Here is a 14,465-nt window from a genome sequence, read left to right as displayed (position 1 = left end):
ATTTTGGAGGGTAGGGCTTATATTACGAGCATCCTGAAAAATCATGCTAGGTCTTATTTTCAAGGAAATACGCAAAGCAATTCGTGGAAATGAAATAAAACAATCTCTGCCCACAGCTGGCTGCGACAGTGAAATGCGAAGAAGGTGAAATGAAACTGTCCTGCTCACAGATCATCACCTTACCCAAATAATCCTCACGAGAGTTTTGAGAAGATCTCCCAAGGTTTATTTGTAGGAAATCAGGAGATGAGGAGTTCCCCACATGGTAGCTGCCTAGGAAAAAAAAAACAAAGATTCTTGCAAAGAGTGACCTGGCATGCTGTCATTTGGAGGGAACAAATGGAATAAATAAGATTATGGAAAATTTAAATTTTTTAAAAAATCCTAGATTCTACTTACGACATTTTCCAAAAGCCCACTAACACCTGTCATTGCCCTTCAATCCTTTCATTGCCCTCCATCCCTCCCTCCCTTCCTTCCCAGACAAGATGAAGTCCTTGTGCTTAATAGCTAAAATGACTGCTGGCGTCTCTTATCATTTTTTTAAAGGTACTCTAAAACAGGGGTCCTCAATCCCTGGGTGTTGTGGCCTGTCGGCTGCCGTAGAACTTCCCAGCCGACACAGAGGAGGAAGCACAGGAGTGGGCATCGGCCCCAGCGTCAGGGCCATCTGAAAGCTCCGACGGGGATGAAGGAATGGAGCTGTCGCAGCCAGGAACAAAGGCGGAGCCTGGGCCGTCCGCCAGCCCCCAGATGGAAAGGCTGAGACCTCCATGCCTCAAGGCAAGTGATTCAGGAGAGGAGGATCATATGGGGCCAGTGAGTGATGCGTGTAGGCCTGGGGTAGGCAACCTTGGCTCTTTTATGACTCGTGGACTTCAACTCCCAGAATTCCTGAGTCAGCTATGCTGACTCAGGAATTCTGGGAGTTGAAGTCCACCAATCATAAAAGAGCCAAGGTTGCCTACCCCTGGTATAGGCTGAGAAGAGGAGAACAGCAAGAGGCTACGGGCCGGTCTTCGGAGTGGAAGAGACACCGCTGCTAACAGAGCCCCACTCTCAGCTGTGGATAAAAGGCAGGGGCGGAGACAAATAGGTTGTGGCAGACAACTCTTCATCTCCTTGCCGGTCAGCCACTTCTATTTGGAACTCCTGACTCTGGTTCGTAAACTTGCCGGAGTTTCCCTCGGATCCTATGGCACCAGGAGTCGGAGCGCCTTCTGAGTGTGTGCATGTTGGAAAAGAGCCAGCTTGTCTGAAAGGACTCTTGCTGCCGGCCTTGGCAAGAGACTGAAATCAACTCTGGGTTTTGGGAGACCCCTGCAGGGGAAAAGGGAGCGAGTTCCGTCGTTTGGAGGCAGCTAAAGACTTTAACAAGTGGCTGTGTGAAACTGCTGGAGTTCCTGAATAAAAGGAATGTTGGAGATTTATTGGTGCGTCTCTTGTGTTCGGGGAGTCAGGTCAGAGCACTGGGCTGGGCTGTGGCCCATTGGGAGCCGGGTGGCGCAAGTGGCGGGCAAGCGGGGAAAAACTCCATTTGCACAAGCAGCAGATGTGCACACTTGTGTACAAAGTTCCATTTGCACTGAACCATCCTGTCTTCGGCTTTGGCTGCTGACTGCCAACCCTGACTGCTCTTTAGAAGGCCAGATCCTGAAGTTGAAACTCAAATACTTTGGCCACCTAATGAGAAGGAAGGACTCACTGGAGAAGAGCCTAATGCTGGGAAAGGTTGAGGGCAAGAGAAGAAGGGGACGACAGAGAATGAGGTGGCTGGATGGAGTCACTGAAGCAGGAGGTGTGAGCTTAAATGGGCTCCAGAAGATGGTAGAGGACAGGAAGGCCTGGAGGAACGTTGCCCAGGGGTCGCGATGGGTTGGACACGACTTCGCAGCTAACAACAATCCCGTCTTCCCCCCCCCCACATGTCGCCGCCGGTGGTCCGTAGAGCCGGCAAGGTGGGGGCCACTGCTCTAAAAGACTCTTTCTCAAACAACAAAACAAGAGCACCCAAAGGAACCCAAGAATTTGCATTTTCCTCCTGAACCGCTCGCCATCGGTGAGGAGGATAACGACACATCGAAAAACTTTGCTGACTGATGCACTCTTTTTGCCCAATTAAAGGTTCCAGACAAAAAGCACACAAAGGAGTTTTAATAGTATATTGATGAATAAGCAAAGCAATTCATGGAAATGAAATAAAACAATCCCTGCCCCCCAACTGGCTGCGACGGTGAAATGCAAAAAGAAGGTGAAATGAAGTTGGATCGTCGCCTTACCCAAACGATCATCATGAGGCTTTGGGGAACGTCTCCCAATGTTAAGAAACTTCTTTATTGGTGTGATAAAAAGAGATGGGGAGCCCCCCAAGTTGTAGTTTCCTAGAAAAAGAAATGATTATTGCAAAGAGCCATTCTGACCTGTCATGCTGTCCTTTGGGGATAAGGGGAAGGAAGGAATGGAAAATTAAATTAATTATGGAAAATTTTTTAAAAAATAATGATCCTGGATTCTACTTCCAACATATTCCAAAAGTGCTTTGGCACACTAACACTTTTCATTGCCCTTTGGTCCTTTCTCTGCCCCTTCCTTCCTTCCTTCCCTTTCCCTCCATCCCTCCTTTCCTTCTTTTCTTCCTCTCTTCTTTTCCCCCTTTCTTCCTCCCTCCCTCCCTCCTTCCCTCCCTAGTTTCCTCTCTTCCTCCTTTCCTCCATGTCCCTTCCTCTTTTTCCCTCCTTCCTTCCTTCCTCCCTCCTTTTCTCCCTCATTTCCTCCCTCCCTTTGTTCCTTCCTTCCTTCCTCTTTACCTTTCCCTCCCTCCCTTCCTTCTTTTCTTCTTCTCTTCTTTTCTCCCTTCCTTTCTTCCTCCTTTCCTCCCTTTCCCTCCCTCCCTTTCCCTCTCTCCTTTTCTCCCTTCCTCCTTTGTTCCTTCCTTTCTCTTTTCCTCCCTTCCACCCTTTCCTGCCCTCCCTCCTTTCCCCTTTCCCTCTCTTCCTCCCTCTTTTCCTTTCCCCTTCCCCTTCTTTCCCTCCCTCTCTCCCTTTCCCTCCCTTTCCTGCCTTCCCTCCTTTCCTTCCTCCCTCCCTCTTCCTCCCCTTCCCTTTCCACCCTTCCTCTCTCCCTCCCTCCCTCCCTTCCTTCCCAGACCAGCATTTGTGTAAAATGGTGCTTAATACTTGAAATGACTAATGGCTCCTGTTGTGTAGCGGGTTCTTTGGTGCAGGAATGAAGACAAGGCAAGTGAGTACAGGAAAGCTCATGGTTTATTGCAAGGGTCTTCAAACTCAGCCCTTTTATGACTCATGGACTTCAACTCCCAGAATTCCTCAGACAATGTGCTTGGCTGAAGAATTCTGGGAGTTGAAGTCCATGAGTCATAAAAGGGCCGAGTTTGAAGACCCCTAGTTTATTGCTTGCAAGATCTGAACTGAGAATTGGGCTGTAACTAGCCGCAATATATAGTCTAGCCCCTAGGTGGCAGCCAATAGGTTTGAAGCAACCATTGCCGCCTAGGGACAGCCAATAGCAGCACTGGAGACTTGTAGTCTGGGTTGCTGGAGAGCCGTTAGCTGCTCCAGCAACCCACATTACCATTGAGCCCAATACATAACAGCTCCTCTTATGATCTTTTTATAAGGTAGTCTAAAAGATTCTTTCTCAAACAACAAAACAAGAGCCACCAAAGGAACTCAAGAGCTTGCATTTTCCTCTTGATCTGCTCACCATCAGTTAGGAGGATAATGACATGATGGACTGTGGTGGAGACAGGAGTGGGGTTCAGCCCCCGTCGCTTCTCTTCCAAGTCCTGTGTAATCATCATTTCATAGACTGCTTGAAAGCCACTCTTGATGTTGCTTCCAGGCTTCAGCTCATGCACTGGAAAATCAAAATTCAAAGTTGAATCGTCCACTACCGAGTCCCAGTAAGCCTAACAGAGGGAACATGAGATGAAGGGAGCTTGGTGCTCTCTGAGTTTGGTTGTTTTCCTGCAGATGTTTCATTACCCAATCTGGGTAACATCATCAGTGCTAGTAAGGAATGGAATTTGCTCTCAGTTTATATTCTAGTGGCTTGCCCTGTCAGTATTGGTGGGGATGATATTGGAGGTTCTTTGGTTAGGCTGTTTAATGTTGGCTTGTTTGGTAGTTCCTTGATTGAGGTGTTGTTTACTTCTTGATTGTTGGTCCGATGTTAAGCTTGGAGTTCATCTATGCTCATCTGGGCAATCAGGCTCAGAGGGCACTAAGGACCCTTCATTTCAACCCTGAACCATGAATATTTTCCTTTATTGGAACATGAGATAAAAAAACATCTCTACAGCTAACATGAATTCAACCCTGATGAGTACATTACAGAGTGTCGTGAGATTTATAGCCACTCCTCATTTAGCAACTATCTGGATTAGTGGTCTGTGGAGATTCTCAATCATCCAAGTCATGATTGTCCCAAAGATGCTTTTTTTTTCAAAAGGAAGGCAACTGGACTTTGCTTTTCCTTGAAAACATTTCTCTACTCATCCAAGAAACTTCTTCAGTCCTGACCGAAGGGGGGAGAATGGAAGGATTTATATTCCTTGCAGTCATCTGGTCATTAGCACTCTCTCTGAGAGTCACTGAGGTCACTTGGAGGTTTATCTGTGCCCTCGTGGTTACCTGAATAGTGCAAATAGGTGTGGAAACTTCTTAGAACTGCTGAAATCTCCTGTTTACTGTTCTGTACCAGCCTGCTACCGGCCCTGCAGAAAAGGCAGGGACAACCCCTTTTACAAGAAGGCAAGAGGCTGGAATTACGCCTGCCAAATTTATTGCTACAAAAACAAATAGAACAAGACACAAACCAAGAAACAGGAGCTTTACAAGCGGTTGCCTTCAGCAAACCAGCCCTCCCACGCATTCCCCCTTAAATACAGTTCAGGGCGTGGCTTCTCTCTGCCTCCTTCCGAAGAGCCCCATTGCCTTCCTCTGTTTACTCCTGATTGACTGCCTCCTGCATCGGGCGTCCTTGAACAGGGCCAGCTGTGGGTCATCTTCATCCACGCTGTCAGGCTCACACAGCTGGGTCTGTGTCGTGACCAAATGAGAGTGGCCTGGCTGAGGACTCTCATCAAGCTCTTCAACACCCCCCTCCTCCTCCTCCTCTGAGTCATCCGACCCAACTGCCGAACCCACAGGCTGACCCTGAATCACAACACTTACAATCCTTTTAGCAGTTCCAAAAAGGTTCCACACCTATTTGCACTATTCAGGTGACCCTGAGGGCACATTAAACCCCCAGGTGGTCTTGATGACTCTCAGAAAAAGTGCTAACAACCAGGTGACTGCAAGGAATATAAATCCTTCCATCCTCCACCGTTCAGTCAGAACTGAAGAAGCTTCTTGGAAAAACAAAGCCCAGTTGCCTTTTGATCAAAAAAAGCACCCTTGGGACTATCTTGGTTAGTGACCATCTGCTTAATTACCGTGATAATAAATGACATTCATTTTCCAACCAATTGCAGGCATTTACAAGGAAATTTCATGTGTCTGACCACAGAGGCCTTCAGGGTGAAATTGATTAAAATAAATACATAAAATATTTTTTTTCTGCCCCCATACATGAAAGAAAAGGCTTGCCTACCACTGCACAAATATACAGATAGTCCTCAATTTACAGCATTCGTTTAGTGACCATTGAAGATACAACAGCAATAAAAAAGTGACTTATGACCATTTTTCACACGACCGTTGCAGCATCCCCAGGGTCATGTGATGCAAAAGGAAACGCTTGGCAATGGATTCATATCTGTGATGGTCGCAGTGTCCCGGGATCATGTGATCACATTTTGTGACCTTCTGATAAGCAGAGTCAATGGGGAAGCCAGATTGACTTAACAACTAGTTTATTAACTGAAGAACTTAAGATTCACATTAACAACTGTGACAAGCAAATTCATAAAATGGGGCAGAACCTACAACAAATGTCTTACTTAGCAACAGACATTTGGGGCTCAATTTAATTTAATTTAATTTAATTTTAATTTTTATACCGCCCTTCTCCCAAAGGACTCAGGGCGGTGTACAGGGCAATACAATAAAATACAATATATAAAAATTAAAAAAATATTAAATACTACAGCCCAATTCAATAAATTAATACAATAGTGTTAAAATACCCCTAAATCCATCAGACCAGGCTGGCTTGTTCAAATAAATATGTTTTTAGGTCACGTCGGAAGGAGCGAAGGTCGGGAGCCGTCCGGAGCTCCACCGGTAAACGGTTCCAAAGGTCTGGCGCGCCCACAGAGAACGCCTTCCCCCTGGGGGCCGCCACTCGACACTCTTTGACCGACGGCACCCTAAGGAGGCCCTCTCTGTGGGAGCGCACTGGACGAAGGGAAGTTGATGCCGGCCGCAGGTGCTCCCGTAAGTAACCCGGACCCATGCCATTTAGGGCTTTATAGGTCATAACCAGCACCTTGAATCTTACCCAGAGGGCAACCGGAAGCCAATGCAGCTCACAGAGTAGAGGTGTTACATGGGAGTATCGGGAAGCCACCACCACCACTCGCGCGGCTGCATTCTGCACCAGCTGAAGCCTCCGGGTGGTCCTCAAGGGCAGCCCCATGTAGAGAGCATTGCAGTAGTCCAAACGGGAGGTCACGAGTGCATGAATGACTGTGCGCAAGGCATCCCGGTCTAGATAGGGCCACAACCAGGCGAATTGCGGTCGTAAGTTCAGAACTACCTGTATTTACATTTCTTTCTTTTTTCTTTTCTCTTCTTTTTTAACCCAACATGCTCACCATCGGTGCTAATTGTGCTCAGCAAGTGAGACACCCAGTCAGCATCGCTACTCTGTGGATCAGTTGTTCTCAGAACTATTCTGCTATCAGTGGCAAAAGTCACAATGCCGTAATTGGGAAGGAAGTCATAGCTGGAGATCTGAAACAAAAAACAAAAAAAGCCAAGGGGTTAAGAGAATTCACATTCAACCTCTTCTGATAAATTTTGCTTTACGTTGCCAAAAAGCAAATGATAAACAGACTTAACCATAGTTTCGATTGGGAAAATGTGACCATTCTAGACCAAGCCAAATCAAAAAAATGACAGGGAATTTCTGGAAGCCTGCCACTCTGACAAATTAGGCATCAATAGAGATATAGACATTAACAACAACTATAGACTATGCAAAAGAGACTATCACCCAGCCAAAAAAGGGAACAAAAAGACCCAAGGATCTCTCCACCAGCACCCAGATCAGCATAGATTAGCTGCAAGATTACCATCAGACCTGCAATCAAGTAGAGCCTTGGTGGAGCAGTGGGCTAATGCCTCCTTAAGTAACACCAGCTGCCTGCAATTAGTGCAGGTTCGCATCCCACCAGGCTCAAGGTTGACTCAGCCTTCCATCCTTCCGAGGTAGGTAAAATGAGGATCCAGATTGTTGGGGGCAATTAAGCTGACTTTGTAATAATGCCGCTTGGGGTGTGTGTGAAAGCCCTAATAAGCAGGCATATACATAGAATGAAGGCTACTGCTAAGCTTGTAAGCCGCCCTGAGTCTTCGGAGAAGGGCGGGATATAAATGGAATTAAAATAAAATAAATAAATAAAATAAACAATACCCCAATCAACAAACTGCCAAAGATGCCAACAGTAAACAGCCTAACCAAAGAAGCTCTAAGACAGGGGTCTTCAAACTTGGCTCTTTTATGAATTGTGGACTGCAACTCCCAGAATTCCTCAGCCAGCGTGCCTGGAATTCTGGGAGTTGAAGTCCACAAGTCATAAAAGGGCCACGTTTGAAGACCCCTGCTCTAAGACCACTCCCACCAGCACTGATAGGGCAAGGCACTAGAAAGCGGGTGTCAAACCCGATCACGTCACGTGACATATCGCAACATTTTTTGCCTTTGCAGAGCTGGAGTGGACATGGCCTGCGCGTGAATATAAACTACCCCTGCACTAGAATATAAATTGTGAGCAAATTCCAGCCTTACTAGCACTGATGACGTTACCTAGTTTGGTAATGAAATGTCTGCAAGAAAACAAGCAAGTTCAGAGAGCCGCAAAGACCAATCAAACCATCTAAGCAAAAAGCAAACTATCTGAGACAGGAGTCCCAGGCCCACAATCCGTGGACCATGGACCGGTCTGTGGCATACCTGCAACTGGATCATGCAAACAAGCGAAGCTCCATCCACAGAATGCAGGCAGCATGCAAAACCATGTCCCCTCTAGTCTGCGGGAAAGCCTTTCTCTGTGGAACCGGTCCCAGGTGCCCAAACGGTCGAGGACCACTGATCTAAGTTATTTTGACTTACCGTATAAACTCCTGGGTTCAGTTTGCAAGATGATTGAAATGAGACTTGAAAGAACCGGTTCAGGATAGAGGACCAAGGTGGAAATCCTTCTGTGTGGTCACTAGGAATCAGAAATGACTCAATGCCTCGTCCTCTTCCTCCTCCTCTGAAAAACCAGAGGTCTCAGCAGATGCCCTTCAAGGCAGGCAAGATCAATAAGGAGGAACTAATTGGATTTCTGGAAGGATCTTATGCTGGGGCAGGGGTCTCCGAATTTGGCAACTTTGTGGACTTCAACTCCCAGAATTCCTCAGTCAGCATAGTTCATAGAGGAAAGAAGGATTTCAAAGCCATTGAGATGGCTGCTACATACAGTAACTTTCTGGTGTTCCATCTCAATGCACATCCCAAAACTAGGTAATCCTTGATTTACGACCATAATTGACCCTAACATTTCTGTGGCTAAGCGAGACAGTTTTTAAATGAGTTTGGCCTTAGAATTTGTACGGTTTTGTTATGTCGGGTTCATGGAAAGATGAGACGCGAACATGAGGAGTGTAAGGAGTCTTTATTAGATGACAGCGTGATCCGAACTGAGGAACAAAGGTTACCTGGCTTGCTTTATACCTGTCCAGGTGAATGCCTGGCCAATAAGTTTAAACTCAGGTTTCCCGCCGGCGGGGCGGCCAATCCCTTTAAATCCGGCTTTCCCGCCAAACGCTGTTCCTGCACGGAGCTGTCCAGCTCCGCGCTTCCTTATTTGGCTGCTCCACATGTATGCTAGCCCAGCATACACTGCAGGTTTTTATTTATTTGTTTGTTTGTTTGTTAGAAGTTATACCGGTAGTCCTCAACCTACGAACACATCTGGGGACTGGAACTTCCATCGCTAAGTGATGCAGTCATTAGGTGAGTTGTGCTGTTGTGACTCAGGGCCAGCCTGTGGGTCCGACAGCCGGGTCCGATGTATCGGAGGACTCAGATGTGGGGGAGGAGGGAAACGAACCGGCTGATGATGATTTGGAGGCTTTGCAGAGTCCTCAGCCAGGAACCTCTTCTCAGCTGTGTGAGCCCGAGAGTGCGGAGGATGATGACCCACAGCTGGCCCTGTTCAAGGACGCCCGACGCAGGAGGCAGACGAGCAGGGACAAACAAAGAAAGGCTATGGGACTCCTCGGGAGGAGGCACAGGGAGACCACGCCCTGAGCTCTCTATAAAAGAAGTGTTTGGGGAGGGGCTGGTTGCTGAAAGCAACTTTTCCGTTTGAGAAGTCAAGCTCTTGTATTTTTGTAACAGTGTAATTAAAACTTGGCAGAAGCCTTTTGGTCTTGGACGCTTTCCAGACTCTTCTTTTGATTAGGGGTGCGAGAAGAGGGCTGGTTCAGAACAGTTTGCTTTCAGCCACCCACCCCTTAATACTACGATGGAGCAGCTTCTTGCCGAGCATGCCCAGCTCAACCAGCAACTCACCTTGCTGGCCACTCAGGTGGCACAACTGCAGGCTCAGGTACATGCTGCCCCCCCACCCAGGAGGAAATGTCAGATAGCTATGCCGGATAAATTTGCTGGTAATCCAGAACTGTTTCCTGCCTTCCTGGGACAATGCCAGCTTTATATCAGCGTGAGAGCAGCTGATTTCCCCACTGACCGAGATAAGGTGGGAATTGTGTTGAGCCTTCTGTCGGGAGATGCAGCTCGTTGGGGCACGCCTCTGTTGGCACAGCCTAGCCCTTTGTTGGATAACTTTGGGGGGTTTTGTGACCATATGCGCCTCATGTACGAGGACCCGATTAAGGCGCAGACGGCCACCCGACGCCTGAAAGCTTTGAGGCAGGGTCAGCGCCCTCTACAGGCCTATATCAGCGATTTCCGGCTGCTTAGCCAGGATTCCGCCTGGAATGAGGCTGCGCTCGTGGATGCCTTTCAGGATGGCTTGTCAGAGGAGATGTTGGATGAGCTGGCTCGCGTGGACATTCCCTCAGACCTGAATGGGCTGATCCATCTTTGTCTGCGGATCGATGCCCGGCTGCAGCAGCGTAAGAGTCGCCGTGCCACCCCACAGACCCCTGCCGCCCCTGTTGTGCGTGAGCCCCCAGTCCAGAGGGAGGAGCCAATGGAGCTGGGTGCCGCCAGGTCCCGTCTATCGGTGACGGAAATGGACAGACGACGATCGGAGGGGTTGTGTTTTTACTGTGGGGACCCTGGACATTTGGCTGCTTCTTGCCCGAAGAAGCGTCAGCGGGCGTCAGTGACCAAGCCTGCCCCGAGAAAGTCCCCTGCTTTGCTATCGGGAAACGGCCCAAGCCCGATCTAGACGGTGTGACAGATCGGGCGACCCACAACGATCACGCCGAGCGACGCCGTTCCGACGGTGCCTGTGAACCTCCGCGGCATTTGATTTTGGAGGCACGACTGATCCTCCCTGGCAAGCCAGAGGGGATTCCGGTCCATGCCTTGATTGACTCTGGGGCTACCACTAACTTTATGGATTCGGCCTTTGTGGCCAAATGGGCTGTTCCCCAGTGTCCAGTGGATCCGCCCATGCTTGTGGAGACCATCGATGGTCGAGTGCTCCTGTCCGGGCCTATCACGGCCGTCACGCAACCCGTGTGTATGGCCATCAGTACCCATGTGGAGGCCATTCAGTTCTACGTCACTTCGGATCTGCACTTCCCCGTGGTCTTGGGACTGGCGTGGCTCCGGGCGCATGATCCACAGATCTATTGGTCTCAGAACTTGGTCACCTTCCCAAGTTTGCAGTGCGTGGACCACACCCGCCATATCTGTGCCGGCCAGGTGGAGGGATCCCCAGGGGTTTCCTTGCCTCCCGAACTGTCCGACTTTGCTGACGTGTTCAGCGAGTCAGAGGCGGACCAATTACCCCCGCACAGGCCCTACGACTGCTCCATTGACCTAGTCCCTGATGCGCCTCTCCCAGTGGGGCGTTTGTACTCCATGTCGGAGCCCGAGTTGGCTGCATTGCGGGACTTCCTGACAAAGAACTTGGCTCGTGGTTTCATCCGGCCCTCGTCCTCGCCAGTGTCTGCGCCCGTGCTCTTCGTCAAAAAGAAGTCGGGCGAGTTACGGCTTTGCTGTGACTACCGGAAACTCAACGCTATCACGGTGCGTAACCGCTACCCGCTGCCCCTCATCCCCGAGCTCTTGGACCGACTCCGGGAGGCTAAGATCTTCACGAAACTGGACCTGCGTGGAGCTTACAACCTCGTCAGGGTTCGGCCGGGTGATGAGTGGAAGACGGCGTTTGGTACTCGCTATGGACATTTCGAGTACACGGTGATGCCGTTTGGCCTGACCAACGCCCCCGCTGTGTTTCAGCATTTTATGAATGACATCTTTCGGGATCTGTTGGACCAGTTTGTTGTGATTTACCTGGACGACATCCTGATTTACTCCCCGTCGCGTGAAGCGCATCATCAGCATCTCCGTCAGGTCCTGCAGCGCCTCCGGAAACATCGGCTGTTTGCCAAGTTGGAGAAGTGCCAGTTCTACCAGGTGACCATTGATTTCTTGGGTCACCGCATTTCTCCTGAGGGCATCGCCATGGAACCGAGTAAAGTTGAGTCGTTGCAGAGTTGGCAACCCCCGCGTCGCGTGAAGGATATTCAGCGACTTCTTGGATTTGCCAACTACTATCGGACATTCATCCCTGGCTTTGCTGCCTTGACAGCCCCCCTCACCCGGCTCCTGCAGAAGAAGACTCGGTTCCAGTGGAACGCCCCCGAACAACAGGCGTTCCAAGCTTTGAAGGACGCCTTCATGAAGGAGCCCATCTTGAAGCATCCTGACCCGCAACGGCCATTTGTCGTGGAGGCGGACGCCTCCGACATTGCCATTGGGGCCGTGTTACTCCAGGCAGCGACGCCCAACGGTACCCTTTTCCCTTGCGCGTATCACTCACGGAAATTGAATCCCTCGGAGCGCAACTATACCATCTGGGAGAAGGAGCTGCTGGCCATCAAGGCGGCGTTCGAGGCTTGGAGGCATCATCTGGAGGGGGCGCGGCATCAAATCGAGGTCCGGACGGACCACAAGAATCTGGAAAGCCTGCAGACCGCTCGGAATTTGAACCAACGCCAGATCCGGTGGTCCCTCTTCTTTGCGAGGTTTGACTTCCGGGTGCGGTACATACCAAGCGGGCACAACCAGAGAGCGGATGCTCTGTCCAGGAAGCCCGAGTACACCCGAGTGGAAGACAAGCTTCCGCCCAGGACCGTGATCCCCGTCGAGTCTTTTGCTGCGGTGCGGGAGCCGGTGGATATACGGGCTCGGATCCGGGAGGCGCAGCAGCAGGAGGCGTGGGTGGCTCAGCGGAAGGAAGAGGTGGGGCCAGATTCGCCTTGGTCGGTCACGGATGGACTCCTTTATTATCGTGACCGGCTCTATGTTCCAGGAGGGCCACTCAGGGGACTCGTCCTCAGCCAATGTCATGATAACCCGGCTGCGGGGCATTTTGGCCTGTTCAAGACTCTGAACCTGGTCTCCCGTACATTCTGGTGGCCCCGAGTCCGACACGATGTCCAGTCTTATGTCACCTCCTGCGTCCCATGCAGGCAGGCCAAGTCAGCGACAGGGGCCCCGCCTGGTTTACTGCAGCCTTTGCCAACGCCCAAGAGACCCTGGGGGGCTGTGTCCATGGACTTTCTGACGGATCTACCCCCATCCTCCGGCTTCACGACAGTGTTTGTGGTGGTGGACATGTTGACCAAGATGGCGCACTTCATCCCCTGTCGCGGCTTACCGTCAGCTCGCACCACTAGTCGCATGTTCATCCAACAGGTGTTCCGGCTGCACGGCCTTCCCGATAGAGTCGTCTCCGATAGGGGGGCCCAGTTTACAGCCCGCTTCTGGCAGGAGTTGATGCGGGCGTTGGACATTAAGGTTTGCCTCTCGTCCGCGCATCATCCTCAGACCGACGGGGGTACCGAGAAGGTCATCGGCATTTTGGAGCAGTATCTGCGCTGCTACGTTAACCTGCAGCAGGACAATTGGGTGGACTATTTGGCCATAGCCGAGTTTGCCTTTAACAACTCGCAGCACACCTCCACGCAGATGACACCGTTCTTGGCCAATGTGGGTTATCACCCTCGGTTTTTCCCCCTTTCTCCCGTGGACTCACCGGAGCCGGCAGCGAACGAATTCATGGCGGAGTTACAGGCGATCCATCGGTTGGTGCGACGGCAGCTGGAGAAGGCCAAGGCCGACTACAAGAGGTTCGCCGATCGGTCGAGAAGGGATACGCCTCCATGATCGGTGGGGGATCGGGTCTGGTTGTCCACCAGGAACCTACCATCCACTCGGCCGGCGAGGAAGCTGGACCACCGTTACCTTGGACCGTTCCCAGTCGAGGCCGTCATCAACCCGGTCGCCTATCGTTTAACTCTGCCACGTTCCCTGCGCGTACACCCCGTCTTCCATCGGTCCTTGTTGGTCCCCGAACAACCGGCTTGTCCACTTCGCCAAGCGGAACCTCCCCCATCAGGACCTCGTGATGGCGACAGCCCCCCCGAGTACGAGGTCGCCAGCATCAGGGATTCCCGCTGGCTGAAAGGTCGCTTCCAGTACCTGATCGAGTGGAAAGGGTACGGGCCGGAGGACTTCACATGGGAAGACGCGACCGCCGTTCATGCCCCTGCGTTGGTGACTGCTTTTCACGAACAGTTCCCATCCCGACCGCATCCGGATCGGCAGACCCGGGGGAAGGGCCCTGCGGTGCGGGATAGTGTTGTGACTCAGGGCCAGCCTGTGGGTCCGACAGCCGGGTCCGATGTATCGGAGGACTCAGATGTGGGGGAGGAGGGAAACGAACCGGCTGATGATGATTTGGAGGCTTTGCAGAGTCCTCAGCCGGGAACCTCTTCTCAGCTGTGTGAGCCCGAGAGTGCGGAGGATGATGACCCACAGCTGGCCCTGTTCAAGGACGCCCGACGCAGGAGGCAGACGAGCAGGGACAAACAAAGAAAGGCTATGGGACTCCTCGGGAGGAGGCACAGGGAGACCACGCCCTGAGCTCTCTATAAAAGAAGTGTTTGGGGAGGGGCTGGTTGCTGAAAGCAACTTTTCCGTTTGAGAAGTCAAGCTCTTGTATTTTTGTAACAGTGTAATTAAAACTTGGCAGAAGCCTTTTGGTCTTGGACGCTTTCCAGACTCTTCTTTTGATTAGGGGT

General features: G+C 50.8%; 1 protein-coding gene across 2 annotated transcripts in view; it reads right to left on the bottom strand.

Moving 5' to 3' along the window:
• LOC310634341 (complement factor B-like) overlaps positions 1–14,465 on the bottom strand; it is a 48,569-nt gene that overhangs the window by 12,297 nt on the left and 21,807 nt on the right. For both annotated transcript variants that reach the window (XM_083352632.1, XM_083352631.1), the window contains 4 exons: positions 6,782–6,920; positions 3,724–3,876; positions 2,280–2,381; positions 184–273 (listed from right to left, as the gene is read on the bottom strand). In XM_083352632.1, the coding sequence (XP_083208758.1) occupies positions 184–273; positions 2,280–2,381; positions 3,724–3,876; positions 6,782–6,920 (484 nt within the window). The remainder of the gene's footprint in view (positions 1–183; positions 274–2,279; positions 2,382–3,723; positions 3,877–6,781; positions 6,921–14,465) is intronic.

Source organism: Vipera ursinii, assembly GCF_947247035.1.
Source record: "Vipera ursinii genome assembly, chromosome: 2".
NCBI classification, from domain to species: domain Eukaryota; kingdom Metazoa; phylum Chordata; class Lepidosauria; order Squamata; family Viperidae; genus Vipera; species Vipera ursinii.
This window is presented reverse-complemented; position numbering and strand designations above follow the sequence as displayed.